The sequence below is a fragment of the Tachypleus tridentatus genome, chromosome 6 (assembly GCF_004210375.1).
Source record: "Tachypleus tridentatus isolate NWPU-2018 chromosome 6, ASM421037v1, whole genome shotgun sequence".
In the NCBI taxonomy this organism is placed as follows: domain Eukaryota; kingdom Metazoa; phylum Arthropoda; class Merostomata; order Xiphosura; family Limulidae; genus Tachypleus; species Tachypleus tridentatus.
The window spans coordinates 111730306-111752351 of record NC_134830.1 but is presented as its reverse complement, the minus strand read 5'-3'; the positions used below and the strand labels follow the sequence as shown (position 1 = coordinate 111752351).

The 22046-nt window shown below is 30.8% G+C and overlaps 1 protein-coding gene across 9 annotated transcripts in view; it reads left to right on the top strand.

The window, feature by feature from the left end:
* Positions 1-22046, top strand: part of Itpr (Inositol 1,4,5,-trisphosphate receptor) — a 123351-nt gene that overhangs the window by 12959 nt on the left and 88346 nt on the right. For all 9 annotated transcript variants that reach the window (XM_076506977.1, XM_076506976.1, XM_076506980.1 and 6 more), the window contains 11 exons: positions 419-502; positions 1597-1743; positions 2736-2992; positions 4911-5010; positions 8307-8467; positions 10647-10794; positions 12593-12751; positions 16966-17138; positions 18492-18611; positions 18895-19092; positions 19468-19563. In XM_076506977.1, coding sequence (XP_076363092.1) covers positions 419-502; positions 1597-1743; positions 2736-2992; positions 4911-5010; positions 8307-8467; positions 10647-10794; positions 12593-12751; positions 16966-17138; positions 18492-18611; positions 18895-19092; positions 19468-19563 — 1643 coding nt within the window. The remainder of the gene's footprint in view (positions 1-418; positions 503-1596; positions 1744-2735; positions 2993-4910; positions 5011-8306; positions 8468-10646; positions 10795-12592; positions 12752-16965; positions 17139-18491; positions 18612-18894; positions 19093-19467; positions 19564-22046) is intronic.

Below are 22046 nucleotides of genomic sequence, written 5' to 3'. Positions count from 1 at the left end.
CCTGCAAAGTTTCAATCACATTCCAAATTAACTCTGATGAAAAATTGAGTTTTTCACCTGTCATAACAGCTAAAATATTTTCATTAGTTTACTGATAGCATATGCTTAATTGTGTAATATTTTGGTTAATATCAGTTGAATGGTTATGAAACGTTTTGGACAATAAAAGTTTCCAGCCAGTGAGTTATTCATTTCTTTTTTATTGTGATTTAACTTTTGTTAATAAGTTATAAGATACATTTATTTTTTTTTAAATGTATGAAGTTATATATTTCATCCAGTTCAGTTCTAAGTGTTTGTTAGGTAGACAATTTTTAAAATGTATTTTACTGTGCTGTTTCATTTTTGTCTTTATCACCATATGAGCACCTAAGTCATAACTTGTGTTAAAATTTAAAAACTTATTTTGTGTATGTAGGTTAATGCTGTTAACTCTAATACATCTTGGAAGATTTCTCTTTTTCTGGACTATAAGGATAATCTGGATGATGTATTAAAAGGGGTAAGACATCTTTACAAAGTTGGAATGAAGTTTGATATGTAGTATTTAGAATTTCAAGATTTGGTTCATATTGCTCCATACTTAGAATCTGGAAAGCCTGACATAGTTTAGTGGTTAGGGCACTTGACTCATAGTCTGTGGGTTATGGGATTGAATTCTGTCACTGAAGTGCTCATCCTTTCAACCTTTGGGGTATTATAATGTGATGTTCAATCCTTCTATCTATTGGTAAAGATTAAATGTAATGGTACGTGATTGTTGACCGGCTGCCTTCTCTCTAGTCTATCACTTTAAGGATTACTAGTGGATAGACCAAGAGCAACTTCAAGAAAAAAATAAGGGTGAAGAAACAGTTATTGTAATAAACAGTTTGCTGAAGTTTGCAGTAATTACTACAAGAATGTTAATGTATCATAGGAAGGTATTTATTTATGTATGGATAGGTTATGACTTTCTACACATACACACATGTTTATGCGTGTAGAGATTATATATTTCTGTGTGTATGTATACTAGAAAAAAACTACTAGAAGAAAGGTTAATAGAGCAGTGTAATACTAACATTATGCATACATGGTGTATCAGTATGACACATTAGTTTATTTTAGATAACAAAACCATTACCACAATGATTAAGTGTTAACTGCATGTTTAAGACTAATAATTTTCATTAGACTGTTATAAATTGTTGTTTATACTTCTTTATAATGAAAGATGGAACACAGTTGCATAAACAAAACTATAAGAAGCTTTTCAGGTTCCAGGAAGAATAACACATTTATATATATTACCAAAATTGTTCTAACTGTTTCTTTTTCTTCTGATAATTTCTGTGCTTTTGTCTATTCACAAGAAACTCTGAAATTGACCAACTCCAGGAGAAAAAAAACAAACTCTAACATGAAAAGGATAATTTCTTAATCATTTGATCTCATAAATAAGTTTTTATTATGTTTATTTTGTGACGTTACAGCATGTGCTCAGTGAACTGCATAAAGTTATGAGCTTTTATGTCACGTGACTCTGCATTGTTAGTCAGTAGAAAAGTTTTTTATATTTTAACAATTGATATATAAAGCATTTTTTTGCCATAGGGTGATGTGGTTCGACTTTTTCACGCAGAACAAGAAAAGTTTCTCACAATGGATGAGTACAAAAAGAAACGATATGTATTTCTGCGCTCAACAGCCAGAGCTACAGCCACAGCTGCCACAAGTTCCAAAGCACTCTGGGAAGTAGAAGTAAGGCTGTAAAAACATTTCTGAGCTGTCTAGATAAGAAAAAACAATTAATACACACACACACACACACACACACACACACACTTGTTACATATACATGTTTATTTATCTATGGAGAACTGTGAAAAAAAAAAGGCTAATTGGAAAATATAATTTGAAATTCCCCATATGGGTTGTTTCATAGTCCTATAATGACAGTCTATGGTTGATCATTAAATATATTGGTTGTCGCTGCAGGTCATACGTTAACCACATTTGATGGGAGAATTCCTTTAAATAGTTCTAGTTTTTGTTGTTGTTGTTTGGTGTTTGGCCCCCACTGTAAGTAATATAAATAAATTCAAGCCACTTCATTCATTCACACTTATGTTTTTATGCTCAGAGTTAATGTGCTAATTAGATACTAAAATTTGCAAGGTATATTTACATATTTTCCAATCAGATTTACAACTAGTGTGTAGAACATTTTGGAATCAGATCTGAGAAATAAATAATAACTGAAATCATGAGCTTTTAAGCACACTATGAACTGGAAACTATTAAATTCTGTGTTACCAAGAGAAATGTATACAAACTGTATAATGATTTTGTTGGTACAGAACATTATAGAAATACAATAATCAGTGTAGTAATAAACACAAATTTCTACAAAACAGTGAATTCTTAAGCTATGAAGTACAATAAAATCAACTGCTTGCCATGAAATTTGAAGTATGAAACTGATTAACATGTCTAGTATGTAAAGTAGTTTCATGTGTCACACACTGAGGAACAGTTCAGATAGAAAAATTAAGAAATAAACATTATTGTGTTAAAGAAGAAAATATTTTTTCTTTTTATATTTATTTTGCTCTATTGAAGTTGACAGTTAAAAATCAAACATAATTTGCTAATTCTAATATATTTGATAACTTGGCCCTTCTATTTCTATTATTAAGCTGTACAGAGAAATTTATTGTGTCCTTGAATTAGTAAATAAAATCCTGTTTCAGGTTGTACAACATGACCCATGTAGAGGTGGAGCTGGCCATTGGAATAGTCTCTATAGGTTCAAACACTTAGCCAGTGGACAGTACCTTGCTGCAGAGGTGGATGATGATTCTACTTCTGATCCTATGCGGTCCAAACTTAGAGGCTCTCCTGCTGCTCCAGTGTATTGTTTGGTGTCTGTGCCTCATTCCAATGATATAGCCTCCATATTTGAACTGGATGCTACCACACTAACAAGAGGCAATGGCTTAGTTCCCCAGTGAGTATTCAAGAGCAGAGTTTGAGTTTATTATTAGTTGTATATTAAAATTTTTAAAATACTTGTAGTGTTTCAGTATACACTACGTACGAGTCACTGTAATGACTTATATGTAATTGAGAGTGCCCCACGCTAGTACAGCGGTATGTCTACGGATTTACAACGCTAAAATAAGGGGTTCGATTCCCCTCGGTGAGCTCAGCAGGTAGCCCCATGTGGCTTTGCTATAAGAAAACACAAACAAACACGTAATTGAGAGTAATGATTAGCCATGTTTTAGCTGAATTGATTGGAACTGCCTTTCCTGCAATACTACTAATATAACAATAATTTGACTTGCTAGTTAAAAAAGGAGTATTTAACAATAGCTGTTCATCACATTACACATAAGAAAAATTCTCACACTTAGTGTTGATAAATGAACTATTTAAAGGTCTGTGTGATTAAAAATAATTTACAAAGTCAATCCAGACTAAATACACAAAATAAACATAGAAATAAAATAAGAAAAAATTGTGGCATAAAATTTGACATCCTACAGAATGTGTTGTCAAGTTTCACATATTTAAGAAGTTTATTTTAGCTTTAAATACAGAGTTTAGAAGATTAATTTTGTTTTATGTATTATGAAAACCTCCTGATAGGTTAGAACAATCATTCCCTTTGTTAATAATTTTTAATCTAACTTTAAACAGGATGTAAAATATATGTGCATTGAGAGATTGCATAACTTTTTATTATATTTAGAATATTAGGCATTTCTTATACCTCTCACAACTTTCTCAGCAATTTGTATGCCAGGTTCTGCAGTGATAAATAAGGCTCAGATTTAGTCTTTGGGGATAGTTAATCTAAACTTCCAAAATTTAAAACAAAAAGTATCACATTTTTATTATTATGTATTTCAATGTATATTTGGTTTTTAAAAACAATTTTTGCAAACAGATAATAGTGTCAAAACATCTTAAGAAATCTTGTTTGGCATTTCTGGCTATGTTTCAGGTTTCCAAATTTTCCTTTTTTTTATAATTGTTAGATTATATTTACTATTTGTTTCTGTTCTTGAAGGATATAATTAAAACAATTTGATGTAAAGAAGTGGTTTTATGTACTTTTTATCCCAGTTTATTATTTAGAATATTGTATTTACAAAGTAATCCACCAATGCAAGGGTTGGCAACTCTTCAAAGAAGAAAAGCCTTTTTTCTTTTTTGTCTGAGACCAAAAAACAAAAAGTCAGGAGACAGAGGATAGTCCAAGAGCTGTACAAATCTCCTTAAAGAGCCTTGTATAGTTCATTGTCTGCAGGTTGCCAAAAACTTCCACAGTAGATCAGTTGTAAGTTTATGGGCTTACATTGTTAAAACCTAAAGTTTGATTTGGCATGGCAGACAGAGTGCAGATAGCTCATGAAACAAAACAAAAAGTTACAATAAAAATAATAAGAAAACCATGAAATTTTTTGTTTGGTAAAATGTTACTACAAGTGGCATGTGTATTTGATTTTCTTAAAGACATTCAGCAGTTCTCTTCAGATAAAACGAAGTGATATCTTTCTATTAGTTAATTGTACTGAAGAAAACAGTGGAAGAATTGAAGTTAAAACAATATGTATGAAAGATTGTAATATTAGAGAAATTTACAAGAGTTTAATACATGTGTGTTATTTTGTTTTTATTAAAATTATAAAACCAGATTATCCAGTAGTACTGTAATGGAACTTTAAATTGTTGCTCTTTGTTTTTGGTTTGATACCAAAAATAAAATAATCTGTCAGGTGTAAAGATTTAAGTAACATGTCTGTTGTAAATTTTACATTGAAAAGGATTTTGTGCATTAAGTTTTAAATGAGTAACCTTGTAAGATATCTTGTGCTCAGAACTAGTAAGAAATTTCATAATTATCTTTTTTTGAGCAGATCTTCGTACGTGAGACTTCGTCACTTGTGTACGAATACTTGGGTTCATAGTACAAATATTCCAATTGACAAGAGTGAAGACAAGCCCATGATGTCAAAGGTATGGTTTCTGTTTTACAGCCCTTCTTATACAGGGTGTTCCAAAGTCACTGTGCACTTATATATTTATTAACAGACATGTTTTAATATAGAATACAGGAGGTAAATATGAATGACAATTATAAACAATGTTGAAAGTGACCCCCGTGGGCATCAATACAGGTTTGGATCCTTCTTATTTTGTTTCTAAACACTGCTATCAGTTGCTGGCTTGAAATAAACTGAATGAATGCTGTTATTACTGCTTTCAAGTCATCCAGTGTGCGCAGACAATCTCGATACACTGCAGATTTTGCTGCTCCCCATAGATAAAAGTTTGGTGGATTAAGATCTGGTGAGCGTAGGGGCCACAAGTCTTTGGAAAGAATGCAGTCTCCAAAACATTCCTTTAATAAATGCATGGATCTGTGAGATGTGTGGACAGTAGCACCTTCTGTTGAAACCATGTATAATTGATTTCATCACTTGTCATCTGACCGATGAAGGTGTGAAGAATCTCTGAACAATAGCACTCACTGTTTATTGTGTTCATAAAGAAAATAGGGCCAACAATTTGACGTCTGGAAATCATAACCCACACACCAACCTTGAAATCATGAAGATGGAACCATGCTTTGTCGGTGAAAAAGATCACATCCAACTCATTAGCTGTATTCTCTTTGATAAATCGGTTAAACCATCTGCAATAGCGTATTCGTTTTTCATTATCAGTTGCTTCCAGTTCTTGTACTGCCATTATTTTGTATGGGAAGAGCTTTAATGTCTTTCTGACGGCTTTATGAGCAGTTCCAAGACCAATATCATGCTGCTGAGCTAACTTTTGTAATGATTTTGATGGACTCTGCATCACACTGTCAGAAATATCCAACAGTTTTTCCACAGTGTTTGGCATCATCCACTGATCCTGTTTTCCAAAACTTATCAACAAGGTTACGAACTGCATTGCGATGTGGAACAGGTGTATCTGGGAATTTTTCAGCAAATCGCTATTGCACCACATCTGTGTATCTACTACCTTCTCGAATACGTGTTCGACGAGTCATACATGTTCTTCAGTTGTTAAAACCATATTGGGATCAAAATTTGAAATATAATAAAATATGATTACAAAACTGCACAGTGACTTTCCAAACACCCTGTATATCTGTAAATATTAGAACCCCTTTCTCTGTTTCAGTAATTTTTTAGATTTGTGTAGCTATTAGGACCACGACTTTATGTCAGTCCTTCTTACTTTTGACCTCCACAAGATATATACTGCAGCTCTGTAGCAGCATTGTTTTAGATTTTATATGTTTTTAATCCTATGTGCATGGATTGGTATCAAACTATATATGTTGCAACCTTGTTCATAGTGCCACTGACCACAGTATTATGTAATTTATGTCTCTTTTATCAAATTTAAGTATTACCATACATTACTGATTTAGTGACAGTTCACAGTAAAGGAGGGTAAATAACAGATACAGTATACAGAGATATTAAACAAAAACTTTAGATATGTACTTAGGAGGTTGTAGATGCTATGCAAATGTAATCTACAAACTGTAAGATGAGCAAAAGTATTTTACTCTTTGTTGAACATAATTTAGTACATTGACTTGTTTGAGTTAGTCTGACTGACATTTCACAGATGTATCTTTAGCACACAAATTTTATAACACATTTGATATGTTGTATATTTGGAATTATAGTTATTTTTCCTTGAACTGTATGCACATTCAATTAAAGAAATGTTGCTGCTTAACTCTTTTGATACAGGTTTGGTCAGTTTGAACATTCTCATAACTACCAAAGAATCAAAATAAATCTAAATGACTTGAAATTGGAACATGAAATTACATTCATTCATCTTAAGTAGTTTTAAGCTCATAACAGTATGCATCTTGTTAAATTTAATTTTATTGTTTTATTGCCCTTTGAATTGTGTCTAACTACCATCTGCACCATTATAAGTTGTAAATCACCCAAGGCACATGCAGCTTATGTTATGCTATTAAATTATATTACCCACAACCTACTACAAACTGCTCATGTGCATGACTCTTGAAATGTTTTTATTACAATATTATTATTATTATTAGTTGTTATACTTAATCTGATCTTAACTAACTTAAAAAGATCTCTCTTTTTATATTTTAGTTACTTTTCTAATAATAAATGAAGAATAAACAGGAAAAACAAAAAATAAAGTACTTAATCAGTGATGACGAGGAAACACACTTGAAGAGAAAAATATGTATGTAAAAACGGTAGTTTGGGTTGAGAAATTTTTATGTAGAGGAGTGAACAACCTTTCGACCTTCTTTGATCATCGTCAGGTTCACAAAGAAAGAAAGAGGTAACTGACTGATAGCTGACCACATGTTTGAAGGGGGTTGTATAACGAAGTGAAGGAATGTGTAGGGCATGCAACAAAAGCCATTTCGAATTCATCCAAGCTAGCTATTGTGATTCCCATTGGAACAAAAATTGTATTATAAATGAATTTGACACTTGTGTTCAGAACACAACATAATATAATGCATTTTATCGATAAAAACATTGACTTTCTATTGGTTATAGGTAATATATAATTAAACGTAAAAGAGAACTATTAACAAATTCTGAAAAAGAGGATGTGATGGGCAGAGTAGGAGGGGTCTGATTTTATGTTTCATTTCTCTAACAAAACAAAATTGAAGGCTATTAAAATTATGGTTTGTCTGAGGAATGACAATTTTATAGTGAGTAATTTGTGTCTAATTTCATACTTTTTGAAGGGATGGTGGATAAAAAAAAGAAGACAAGACACCTAGAGAAAATGTGTTATGCATATCACACTAGGGGAAATTTGGGATTTTTCTAAATATTGTGTTTTAGGATTAAGAACTTAAAAGTTATATACTATTAAAACGTGGATTATTAGCAATGATTTTATGTTACACTACTTCATATAACATAAACAAAAAGCAGTTCAATAACATTTAGAATATAAGACACTGAAACTTTGTGTTGTGTGCAGTAAAGGACACCCTGGATGAGATGGTTAAATGTTAGGTACCAAAAAGCTTATTGTATACTTTTGAAGGAGAGTCTGTCTTGGTAAGACTTGTTTGTTGTATGAGTACCCTACGTATGTTTGTTTTTATTGTACGCTTCCTCATTGCTTTACCTCGTTTTGATTTAAAAAGTACATTTTCAATTTATTTCTGAACCTGAGATTTGCTTTTTTTATAAATACATAATTATTTATTGCATAGGATATATGTAAGAAATACAGATGAGTAAAGTGTTAAACTATCCTCAATGCTTCAGGTGGGGTGTGCACCAGTGAAAGAAGATAAAGAAGCATTTGCTATCGTCCCTGTTTCAGCCACAGAAGTTCGAGACCTTGATTTTGCTAATGATGCATGCAAAGTTTTACTTAGTATATATAGTAAGCTAGAAAAAGGATCCATTACTCAAAATGAAAGAAGGTATTCTTATATTTTGTTAATTTATTATTGTATTTATTTGTGTTTTTAATACTCTATGCTTGGTTTTTAGGAGGAAGACAATTCAACAAGTCTTAATAAAAACTCTTGTTTACATTAGAATATTGTCAGCTGCATGTTCACTTGAACATTTTGATTACACAATTCTGGATGGTATAGGAGGCTTTTTAAGGCCATGATATCATTAGTGAATAAAGAAATGTTAAATTTTAAGCCTAACATTTTAATGTTTGAATATGATTATTAAGAAAAAAACATTGTACTTTATTATCTGTGGCAGGGCTTCTTGAAATAAATATTTAAAGGGTTATTATTTATTTTGTAAAAGTTGATTTGTGGATGATGCATTTAGATTTGTATCCTAATAATTAAAACATCATATTATTTCATTTATGTAGTACATAGGACTGGCAGTTGTTTGTGCTAGTAGTTACAAATTAATATTTGTACCTCTTTGGAAAAAGTAGAAGAGTGAACATTTTCTATAAAAAAGGATTATTTTCTGGAAATTGCTGCATAGGAAAAGTATATAAACTGTGCTAATATAAACTTTAACATTTTTAAATATTAAAGTTGTATCCTTCAGTACTATATCTACAACTTACATCAGTAAAGATATAATCAAACACTTACACAGTGCTAGTTAAAGTTGTGTTGTAAGGAGAGTAATTTTATTTAAAACTGTGTTCTGCTGTAATGAAATAGTTATTGCACATACCATATTTTTTCCAGTTGTCTAAATCTTGAATACCCAAAGTATGGAATTTTTTATGGATTTGTGTTTGTGGTGTCATTTAGTAGATGGCGCTATAGTATATTTCAGTTGAGTACACACCACATTCATTATAGTAAGATAGCTGCATTTAATATGAATGAAAATTAGTTACCGAGTTTGCTCTATTCTAGGTGCTACAAGTTGTGAGTAAAGTTAAAATTTGTGGATAAAAAGCACAGTCTGTAACTGCCTCTTTTAATTTACAGTCAATCATTGCTAACCTCATTTAAATAATTGTTTTAGTTAATTTAAAAGTGGTTATCAATATTATTTTATATTGCCAAGGATCAGTGTGCTTATTAATATATTAATAATTAGATGAGATTCCACTTGGAGTAAGTGTACTTTTTTAGTAGGTTATTTATGTTATGTTCTACTTACACACATCATCTCCTGTGAAATGTATAATTGGTCATTTATTGGCTTACTATTCTTTATACAAATTTTTCTTCTAATGGTTTGAAATTTGGCTATTGTTTTATATGCTATTCAGTAATTTTATTTAATTTTTTTTTTTAGTTTCAGTTAATAATATATACAAGGTTTGGTTATAACATTTATAGATTCTTCCATCTTATAACATTTCTTTTGGGAGCTTTAATCAAAGTATGCAACATCAATTTAATTACTTAAACATCTTTTGTTCACTTAAAAGTTAGGGTTTTAACTCATTATCTAATGAAAATTAGAATTTTTGTAGTTTAATTAGAAGTTACAGAATGTTGAAATTTAAAAATATCATGTTTAACTTTTGTGGTAATGGCATTATAATATTAAGGTTTATTTATATATCTCCATATGCATATAGAATGCAATGTGTAATACATTATCTATTAGCAGTAAAACTATGAGCATAATTTAAACAATTTTGAAGCACAAATAAAGTTGTACACAGTTCCATTAACTGAGACTTTTAGGGATGCTCTCTAACAACAGATGTGGGATAAAATTCATATTAAACAACCTAAACTATGAATATAGGTTGATTTTGGTTTAATATAATTGTTTTTAAACATTCTAATCAAGTTTAAAATTAATGTCTTTCATTAAGATGTTTTGTTTTTGGAGAACAATTTACATATAAAGATTAGAAATATTTAATAAACAATAGAAGAGTTATAATATTTTGTAATATTTGACACATTCAGATGATGGTATTTCCTGCTCTCAGCTGAAAATAAACTGGACCTTGTTCACTCTGTAATGGTAATGCTTTGTATATTTTAAATGGTCAAGGTTTTAAATGAATGTGGAATTATTTAATTATTCAGAAAGGAGTAAAGAAAGAAATTCTCTTTCAGTCTCAGAGTTCACAAAGGTCAAAATGACAATTACGTGCTTCAACTGACATCGTACCCAAAATACGTTATTTTTCTAATATGATAGGTTTGTCACCCAGCTACTTCAAGAATTGATTTATTTCATTGCTGGTAAAGAGAATGAGCCTAAGAAGCAGGACCCTTTAGATTTAGTTGTCACACATCCAAATCGGGAGAGACAGAAACTTGTCCGAGAACAAAATATACTGAAACAGGTATTGAAGATAGATCACCATGTGATGTCATTTTATTTTGTAATATTTATGCAATAAGTCTTCATGACTCTTTCTGTGGAATTTATTTAGAAGTTATAATTTGTGTGTGTTGGAACAAATAATTCATTTGTATTTTGATTATTCATTATTTCAGTACATTAAGTGCTCCTAATTGTTTCTTATTGCTCATTAGAATATTTATCAGAGAATATGTACGAAATCAGGCTTCAAAGGGATGATGGGTAATATGTGGTTCTCCCAGCATCCAAAAATAATTTCATATATTGCTAATGGTTATGTAACTATATACTTTTTGGTTTATGACTTGCTAAAAGTGGTTTTGTGGCCTTTGAAGGCACCATGCAATGCCAGAAGTTTAAGGTTACTTTTTATGTGTGTGTTAGGAAACATTTATGATACAGTTTGTTTTTAAGCTCCAGTTAATTATGTAAAAAGTATTCCTTTTGGAATGCAAGATGTTTGTGAATTAGTAAATGATTAGTTAATCAGTAATAAAAGAAGGAAAAATCTGTGTGATTAATGTGTGCAAGCAAAACTTAAGTTATCAAATTATTTTTGGTTTATATTGTTAGCTATTTTAGAAATCTTTATATGTATAAAATGAATGAACTACAAGATGGTTTAAATACAGAAGCATTCAGTATATATGCATATCTCATGATGAGAAAGGGCTTTTTTTTTTATCTTGATTTGTATTTTGATGACAGCTTATGTTTTTCAAGTTAGTCAAACTCCTCAAATACAGGATGAATCGTAGTAAATTCCTCAGTAAATATTCTTAGAATGTTAATGCTTCTATAGGATTTTATACAAGTTTCATTAAGGGTTTTATTTAAAATGTATTGATAACAACAATAGAAACTGTACCTTTGTGATATTAGATGGATTAAGTGCAGTTATAGTGTTAGATCGGGGGTCAGGAACCTGTGGCTTGCAAGCTGCAAGCAGCTCTTTGAGGAAGTTTGTATGGCTCTCAAACTTTACTTTTACCATGAAGAAAAAATCTGAGAATCTTTCAAGTGTAACAGATGTTAATATTTGCAATTTTTTATTAAGAAGAGAGTCATGGTTTTAACACTCCACCTAATTCCCAAAATGGACAAAAACAAAAAATGGCTCTTCTTCTTTGAAGGGCTGCCAGTCTTTGTGTAAGATAAATTTCAGTGCATCTATAATGTTAGGTGTATTCAGTATATTTCTAATGTTAGATTTAGTTCAGAACTGATGCATTTCAAAGCTGTCCTTTTATTACTTTATACATCTAAGTTATCACTGAGGAAAGAAAAGCACAATCTTTTTTTTTTACTTCACATGAAGATTATTTTGCTATAGCTTAGGTAGCTATGATAACATGTTTAAAATAGTTGTATGTCAAAAGTTGAGAAATGATGGATCTTTGTTACAGTCCATGTGAGATATTGTTCTAAGGAGACAGTTTTAGAGTATGCAAAGGATATTGATGTTAGATAGTTAGACACATTATAAATTCAGTTAAAACTTCATACTAATAAATAAAGTATGTAATAATTTAAATTAAACACAAGTCTGTCTTGCTTAAATATTTTCAATGCTAAATTTAGTCAAGTTCCTATCTGCTTATATATGTCAGTATATACTGTATGTGAAACAAAATTTTTACCTGAGAATGAAATAATTCTCCCTTTCTCACTTTATCAGAAGTAACTTTTTTACTTGCATTTTGTTGGTTGACTGATTTTTTATTTTATTTTTTTTCAATTTAAAATTATTTTAATACCATTATATTTTTCCTTTTTAGCTCTTTAAGCTTCTACAAGCACCATTTATTGACTGTGGAGATGGTCCTATGCTCCGTATTGAAGAACTAGGGGATCCACGGCATGCCCCTTTTAAACATATTTGTAGACTCTGCTACCGAATTTTGCGTCTTTCACAGCAAGACTACAGAAAGAACCAGGTAGAATGTTGAACATCAGTGATTGTAAACATCTTAAATATTGATTTTACTTAAGAGGAATTTTAGTTAGTTACAAGAGAGAAATACATCATTATAGATGTATATGCTGGGAATATGCATGCTGATGTAAGTTTAATTGGAATTTTATTAAAGTCACATATCTGTTTTAAATTAAAATGACCAGAATTATATGGATTATTCAGAAAACTCGAGAATAACTGGAAATCACATGTTTGTTTGCTTTTTGAATTTCGTGCAAAGCTACATGAGGGCTATCTATGCTAGCCATCCATAATTTAGCAGTGTAAGACTAGAGGGAAGGCAGCTAGATATCACCACCCACTGCCAACTCTTGGGATACTTTTTTACTAATGAATAGTGGGATTGACCATCACATTATAATGCCACCATGGCATGTCTGGTGTGATGGGGATTCAAACTTTCGACCCTCAGATTATGAGTCAAGTGCCTGATATCATGCCAAGAGATCTTATTAATGTGACAAGTAATTGTTGGTAGTTTTATTATATGTGAAGATGAGCCATAAAATTTACCATTTTGTTATCTAACTCATATATATGTATAGGTATTGGAAAATAATTATGGAAATGGTGAGGGAAAAGGTATGAAAAGCAAGTTCTATAGAAATGCCAGTCCTTTATCGTGCAAAAATGAATTACACTAGAGTACAGTGTGATTATTTGTAATTCATTTCATCAGAAAGTATGATACCAGTATAAAGCCATTAAAAGTATAGGCAATCATACTATGCCCAGTAGTAGTGTGAATCCATTTATGGCTCCAAATATGTTGAAATCAAAGTTTTGGCCAGTTAATGATGCTCAAGTGTGAAAAATTGCAACAAGATTTCAGCTATCAGGAGGACCATTATCAAAGCTCTAGAAATGATATATGAAACAATGACACTGTTAGTTACAGAAGTCACTAAGGTAAAGTATGAAAATTCTGCATAAGTGATGTTTATGTATCTCGGGTGTTTTTATGACACAGATTATATTTGAGTACAGATTTTGTTAATGGCATTTCTGTAATTATAGGTGTGAATGTTATCTCTAGAACAGTAAGATACATATTAGTTCGTAGAAAGTTCTTATAATGGATGTGTACCTCCTCAAAAAACTATTACTGAGAAGAGTTAAGAAACTTAACAGTTGAAGTGAGAAAAGTTGGAAATATTTATGGATAGATCAAAATTCACATTGTTAGGCATTAATCAATAAAAAATTAACTTTTCAGAAGCAAAAGAATATTATTCAACACCTGCAGTGACACATGGTGGGAATTGGTACATGTGTGGTGTTATTTTTTTAGCTAGTGGTGCTGATGATTTACACACAATTGATGGCATCCTGATTGCTGATAAGTAACAGCAGATTTGATCCATTACATAATTTTTCATAAACATAACTTGTTAGGCAGAGATTTACCTTGTTACAAGACAGTGATGCAATATGGCAAATATGGTAAAGTGATACCTTGACAGTAATGAGGCTGATATATCACTCCCAACTTTGAGTTAGCTTGCTCAAATTTCCAGATTTAATGTCCCTTTGATGTTGTATGGGCTTAGGTTAAAACTGAAAGATCCATTTGAAATGTGATTAATAATCTTGGCTGGATTGTGGAAATTGTGTAGGTCATTTGTTAACAGCACTTCACAATTGCACATCAATAAATTGTATAGCAGGATAGAAACAAGATATAATGGACTGTGTACAGCAAAGGGCTCAAGCGTAAAATACTAGTGCATTGTACAACTTGTATGCTTTATTTTTGTATTTTCTTTGTGTGTTTGGATAATTATATGCTTCATTCTGTTAACTCTCTTGCTGTGAGCTAGTTCAAACCAGCCAAGTTTGCAACCCCTTCTTGACCTTTATAGTTTCCATACTATAATTTCTAATAATTTTTATGCATCTTCATTAAATTTTGCAAGCTTTCAGTAATACTTAAGAGTCATTTGGAGAAAAAAAAAAGGATTTTTTAATGAAATATTTTCATTAAAAATTTCTCCATGGATGTATGGAGTTAATGTTGACTACTCTGAGTGAAACGTAATTTTATTGTTAAGATTAAAAATATTTTTCTTCATATGAAAAGTCTCGCATTTCATATGTATAATCTCCAAAACCTCCCAAATAAATTTCAAGTTTTTTTTTTCAGTAGATGTTTTCTTTATCTTGACTCTATGCAAGGCTGGTCTAAATTTGACTGATCTTGTAACCACCAAGAAATATAATTTTATTGTTAAGATTAAAAATATTTTTCTTCATATGAAAAGTCTCGCATTTCATATGTATAATCTCCAAAACCTCCCAAATATATTTTAAGTTGTTTTTTTTCAGTAGATGTTTTCTTTATCTTGACTCTATGCAAGGCTGGTCTAAATTTGACTGATCTTGTAACCACCAAGAAATCTAATTTTATTGTTAAGATTAAAAATATTTTTCTTCATATGAAAAGTCTCGCATTTCATATGTATAATCTCCAAAACCTCCCAAATAAATTTCAAGTTTTTTTTTTCACTAGATGTTTTCTTTATCTTGACTCTATGCAAGGCTGGTCTAAATTTGACTGATCTTGTAACCACCAAGAAATCTAAATAATCCTTTTTTCTTTCTATAGTGATTTCAGATTGTAACAAATAATTGCATTTGTTTATCCAAAATAGCTTCAAACTTGTAACAGTTTATACCTAAATTTTATTAATCTTTAAATCGTCTTAATTAATATCTCTGCCACCTACATTATAAATCATTTGTTGAATGTGTAGTCAGTTATCCTATTGAATTACATCACAGTTAGGCTACTCATGAGTTGTTTGTGAGTGTACCTTGTGAAAAAAATTTGTTATTGTTATTTATTTAACCTGTTTTCACCTTATCTAACTTAAAAAAGTTTATAATTTTTATGTTTTATAATAAATAAAGAATATTTTTTTACTATTGACTGTTGATTAAACTTTTCTATACTAATGGTACTCTTGCACTGAATAATTATTCATTTAATTAAATAATGCACCAAAGAACACAGAATAGTAACATGCAAATAAGATGATATCCCATAACTATCACAACTTTTATAGCTTACTAACTATACAACAAGAGCTGTTAAAAATTCAGCTAAGCATGTTGATATGCTTCCCATGGAAATAAAGTTTAAACTAGAAACAAAATAGGTAACTTTTTCTAAAGAAAATAATGTAATATATATGCCATTAGAACGTTTAAAACTTTATATTTCTGTTGGTTATAAACAATATAGCGTTAAGTGTCAGAAATAATTTTTGGCATTTGTGAAAGAAAGGACATAATAGGTAGACATGGGAAGTGGATCTGGTTTTATGGCTTCATAAAGAAATGTGATTGAAGGCTATAAAATTTATTATTTGCCTGAGCAAAGACAACATTTTAATAAGTAGTTTATGTTAAATTCTATACCTCTTGTGATAAATAAATTAGAAAAGAGCAATGACATAGAAAGCAAATCCTATAATTCTCATACTAGAGGAAATTGAGGATTTTTCCTTTTAATATTGCCTTATAAAATTAAAAATTTAAATTTTATATAGTATTAAAATGTAAATTATTAGTTATGTTTTTGTGCAAAGTTTATTTATATACCATGATAATAAAGTACTTCAGTTAAGTTTTGAAAGTAACTCACTAAAACCTCATGCATGCATGGAAAAAGATACCTGTAGTGAAAGTGTAAATTTGAAAAGTACTTGTATATAACAGGAAAGTGTAATTAAAGGTTTTTGCTTGAATATAACGTGTTTCACTGCCATGTTTAATATGCTTAAAGTATGCATTTTACTGCTACTAGCCAAAAAGTAATTCCTTTGAAAAATAAAGAAAAACCTTGGTACTAAAAGAAGTGATTCTTTACATAGTTGTACATTCTGAAGACTATAACCTTAAATCCAATATTAGTTTTTCTTGCAAGGAAATAACAATTCAAACCATATCCAGAAAAGAACTTTGAGCTTGTATAAAATTATAAGACACCTTTGAAGAAGAAATTGGTATCATAATTTATCTACAACATGTACTTTGAAATATTATAAGGATTAGTACAGTAATATAAACATGGGTGTGGTTGTGTTTTACATTTATATTAGATAAATGGTTGGTTTGTTGGAACACTATGTGAAAGACTAAAAAATATATAATTTTCTTCTTTACTTTCAGGAGTATATTGCCAATTGGTTTGGCTTTATGCAGAAACAGATAGGATATGATGTGTTAGCTGAAGATACCATTACAGCCTTATTACATAGTAACCGAAAACTTTTGGAAAAACACATTACAGCATCAGAAATTGAAACTTTTGTAAGTTTGGTGCGAAAGAATAAGGAAAGCAGGTATTTTGTGCTTGTTATTTCTTCTGTCTATAATGTTCTCAAATATCTGAAATTTAGTTGTAATTATTCCTGTAACTAACTTTTTGTTATATTGCTTTTGACATCTGATTAGATTTACTACATACTTATATATTTCTAAAAAATACTAGAAAAATTCCACAACCTCATGCAGGTGATGTTATGTGGTCAGTCAGTCTGGCCAACATATTTTAGTATAGTTTTTAGTCATGTGGTGTGTTATAATTTTTGTTATGAGCAAAACAAACATTTAAATCAGGGGTGAGAATTCCCAACCAGTCAGCTGTTTCATGCATTTTAAGACATGCTACTTGAAATTGACACAAATATAATGAGGAAATATTTTCAATCTCAGGATTGAGTTGACAGTTGAATGCACAGTTCTCTCACACATGCTATGGAAAACCTTTGTTACAAGTCCTAGAAGTAAACACCAAGTCTAAATGCTTGCTTGACCAATGACAGGCTAGGCTCTTCTTGATATACTGCCACCATATTAAAACTAGCACACACATTATTTATTGTTGATGCATTTATTTTGAAGTTGAAAATGATACTAAAAGTTGAGGAAGGCAAATTACCACAAATTAAATGAGCTTATCAAAGGTTCTTTATTAAATAATAGTTCTTATCTGGAGAAACCCAAAAGAGAAAGAATACTGTCCTTGAAAAATATTATTTTTTCTACTGTTATTAGTGCATGGATGTAAGAGATGCATAGTACTGAAGCAGTAATTTTAATATTAATTCTGCATGAAGATCTAAATATTAAGATAGTAAGCTCTAAGTTTACTTTAAAAATAACCCATTTTTTAACCTTCTTGACCCTTTCCCCCAGATTATGGTAGATTATGGACTTAATTGTGCATGTCATAAACTTCCAGGTTTTTCAGCTTGACCTCTTCTCATTCCTGCTAAAGTAGTTTGGGTTATTTTCAGGTGTGTGTGTTTGTGCTGCATAACATAATATTTTAGTTTTTTATTATTTAATTGTCTGCATTATTCTGTAAATCAGTCTATCTGGTAATAAAAAAAAATGTAAGTTATATTTTTGATAAACTACATATCAATAAATTTTTTATTTATTTATTTATATCAGCTCAGTGAATGGAAAGGTTATTACAAATTTGAAACTAATCAACAAAATATAATGTAGAAATAAAGCAAGTTGTGAGTCATAATACTGTATCATCTGAAAAACATGGGTTTTTAAATGTGTTCTGGCTTGGCGAGATTCTGAGCAAATTAAAGCACTGTTGATAATTAAGTATATTTTAATATGATTGAATAATCTGTGTGAGGTTAGTAAAGCATCTTTATTATTCAATTATGCAGATTTTTGGATTATCTGTCAGATCTGTGTATATCCAAAAAAGTAGCTATTCCAGTCACACAGGAACTCATCTGTAAGTCAGTGCTAAGTCCCAAAAATTCAGATATTCTTATCCAGACCAGGTAAGAGTACCACAAACTTTGAAAACTGTTTTAAAAACATTATTGTATTTTCTCTATTTCTCTTAAAATCTAAACTTTCTGACATAAAACTAATATACATTTCAGAAAAAAAAATTGACATTTTGCATTATTGTAATCAGCGTTGGGTATAAGTAATTCTACAAATTATGAAAGTATTTTAAACAACCATTTTATCAAATTGTTTTTCTGCAGTTTTATCAAAATTTATTATAAAAAAAGTGTTATATGATCTTGGTAATATTGAATCATATAAACTGTGTAGAATGGTAAGGACACAGATGGAAGTGGAAGTGAATATTCCACGCTCTGATGGCCATGTTGAATCATTACTTACTCTTGAGGAAGAAGAGAATGTGGTATTGTTTTGGGACAATGAGAATGAGAGTAGGAGCATCAGAGAGTTGGCTGCTGGAGTTACTGATGGAAACAAAGATGACAAAAATATTTTGGATTACTACAGGTTAGGCAATTACTTCTTGAATTATATAACCATAAGACTTAATGTAGTGACAGTAGTATTTCATTTGAAACTTGACTTGCACAGGGTACTGACTGATACAAATATTCTTAGAGAACTATTAATTTACTAAATAAACAGTATCTATATTATAAATCTTTAGATTAAATATTTCATAGTAATAATTCATGTGTATACACACACACACAGATTTCTTTTACAAATTTTGAATAAAGTGCTAATTGATGAAAATTACAAATGTGAGGAAGTTCTGGACAGTGTGTTTTGTTTCTTGTTTTCTTGTACCATGTTCATACCTTATAAGTAAAAACGTGCTTGTGATTTTGTGTTAACAATTGGTTTTGTCTTGTTTTTAAGACATCAGCTGGATCTGTTCTCTGGAATGTGTCTTGATAGACAGTATTTAGCTATAAACAACTTGTCAGCCCAATTAGATATTGATTTAATTCAAAAGTAAGTTGTTTTCTTATTTCCTTTATTATTCATTTCTGGGCCTTAAAGAACTATTATAATGATAAAGTATGTGAATTTGAAGCTATGGCTTTTTATAAATGCTACAAACATTAGAGTTTAGATTGTGGGAAATAAATAATAGAGACAAGCATGACCTGGTGGTTAATGGAGTACATTTTCTATATGAACTTCTGTGATTTGCACCAGTTATTACTTAAAAATACATATAATCATGCTGCATAATCATATACATCTTGGAACTGTGGATCATTATAAGAGTGATGATAAAGATGCCACTAGGAATTAGGTTTTGATACATCAAGTGGGCAGAGCATAGACAATCCACTACATAACTTTATGCTTAACAAACAAACAAACTAAAATTGACAAAAATTCTTGGTGTGATGTGTTGACTATCTGCCTTCCCTCTAGTTTTTATTTCAAAATCAGAGATAGGCCTCAGGTACTTTTGCACTACAATCATCAAAGGAACAAATAAATAACACTATGTAACAAAATTTTTACTTTTTCTTGTTTCTAGGCAGAAAGTGTTATTTCCCAATTTCTTATGCCTAAAGTGAATGGAAAAGACCTATTTTTCTCCTCAAACTTTCCTTTTGTGACCTGGGTAATGCAATTTTCAAATTTACCCATTTTCCAGAACATTCCAGGTAGATTCAGTGCTGAGTAGTTGATAGAGAATTTTCTCGAACTTAGAAAATTTTTTAAGAACTTTCTAGAATGTTGTAGAACTTTCAAGAGATTTTGAGAACCTTTTAGAATTTTCTAGAACTTTTCACAGTAATATATATATATATACAGGAGCTCATCACTCACCATTTCAGTTTAGTTCTAGCTGCCTAATTGAACACATAGACCTATCTGATTTTATCAGAGATGGCAACAAGAAGTTGCAAGCATTCTCCAGATGCATCTTGCTTTGTATGTGGCCAATTTATCAAGACAAGAGCAAAAAAATGTATCCGGTCTGTGTAAGGCAATTGGAATTACCTGTAACCCGAATGAGTGGTGCATCTTCATTGATAGCTCATCCAGAGGCCTCAAAGCTGTGCTGCTTCATAATGGGAATAAGTATCTGTCTCTTCCCCTGACTCATTCGGTGCACCTCAAAGAGGAATACAACAGCGTCAAGCCCTGAAGTAAGATGAGTATGGCTGGGAGGTTATCGAAGACTTCAAAATGGTGGTATTCTTGATGGGTCTCCAAGGAGGCTTTACCAAGTTTCCCTGTAATCTTTGCCTTTGGGACAGCAGGGACACTGCAGTGCACTACAACAGAAAGCACTGGCCACAATGGATCGGGTTTTTTGTGGGGAGGCACAATGTCAAGTGTAAGCTGCTAGTGGACCTCCAGAAGGTGTTGTTCCCACCATTGCACATAAAATTGGGTCTTATGAAACACTTTGTCACAGCTCTTGATAAGGAGTCTGCAACCTTTCAAGTACTTTCGAGACTTATTCCCTAAGCTGTCTGAGGCAAAGGTCAAAGCTGGTGTCTTTGTTGGACCATAAATAAAGAAGATCATGAAGTGCACAGAATTTCCCAAGAAGCTCAGTAGGAGAGAAAAAAAAAAGCTTGGGGTAGCTTTGTCACAGTGGTTTGGGGCTTTTTGGGCAAGTCACAAGGCCAAAAATTATATGGAATTGGTTGAAGCTCTGGTGAAGAACTGTGGTAAAATGGGCTGTAGGATGTCTCTGAAAGTCCATATCCTTGATGCTCATTTTGATAAATTCAAGGAGGACATGGGAGCATACATTACAGTTGCAAATCTCAAAAAACTACTCACTTCTAAACATTTTAGTATAACTTTAGTATAAATACATGTACATCTTGATTCATATGTTGTTTTATTCAGACCTTGTGTAAATGAAAATGTGCAAATTTGCCCATTTTTACATAGAAAATAGGTTAATTTTTAAATTTCATTATCTAGGTCACAAAAGCAAAGCTTGAAGGGAATAATGGCCATTTTCTGTACTTTTACAACACAAACAATTAAGAAATAACACGTACTATCCAGGAACAAAATTTGTGTTACGTAGTGTAATATACATTTTTTGTATGTTGGGAGTAATACACATACTTTAAAGACAGTTTGTTTTAATATATAGTTAAAACAAAAGCTCTATCTCAAATCTGAAAGCCACAAAAAGATACTTTAGTATATTAAAACGATTTTAACTTAATTTCTTTGAGGATGTAGCAATGTGTTTAAAAAATAAATTTCAGTGGAAAAAAAAATCTAAATATTACACTATATAATTATATCTTGGAATCTACTGTCTATATTTATCATTATTTTACTAATAAATGTTTTATTGATTCAGATCTAAAACAATATATGGAATTTATTTTTGATTTGGATTTAAGTGATTTCATTTGCTGTTGAACTTGTGTTTCTAAATTAAAATGGTGACATAAAGGTATAGACAATTGTGGGAGCTCAAATGATTATCTTGTATA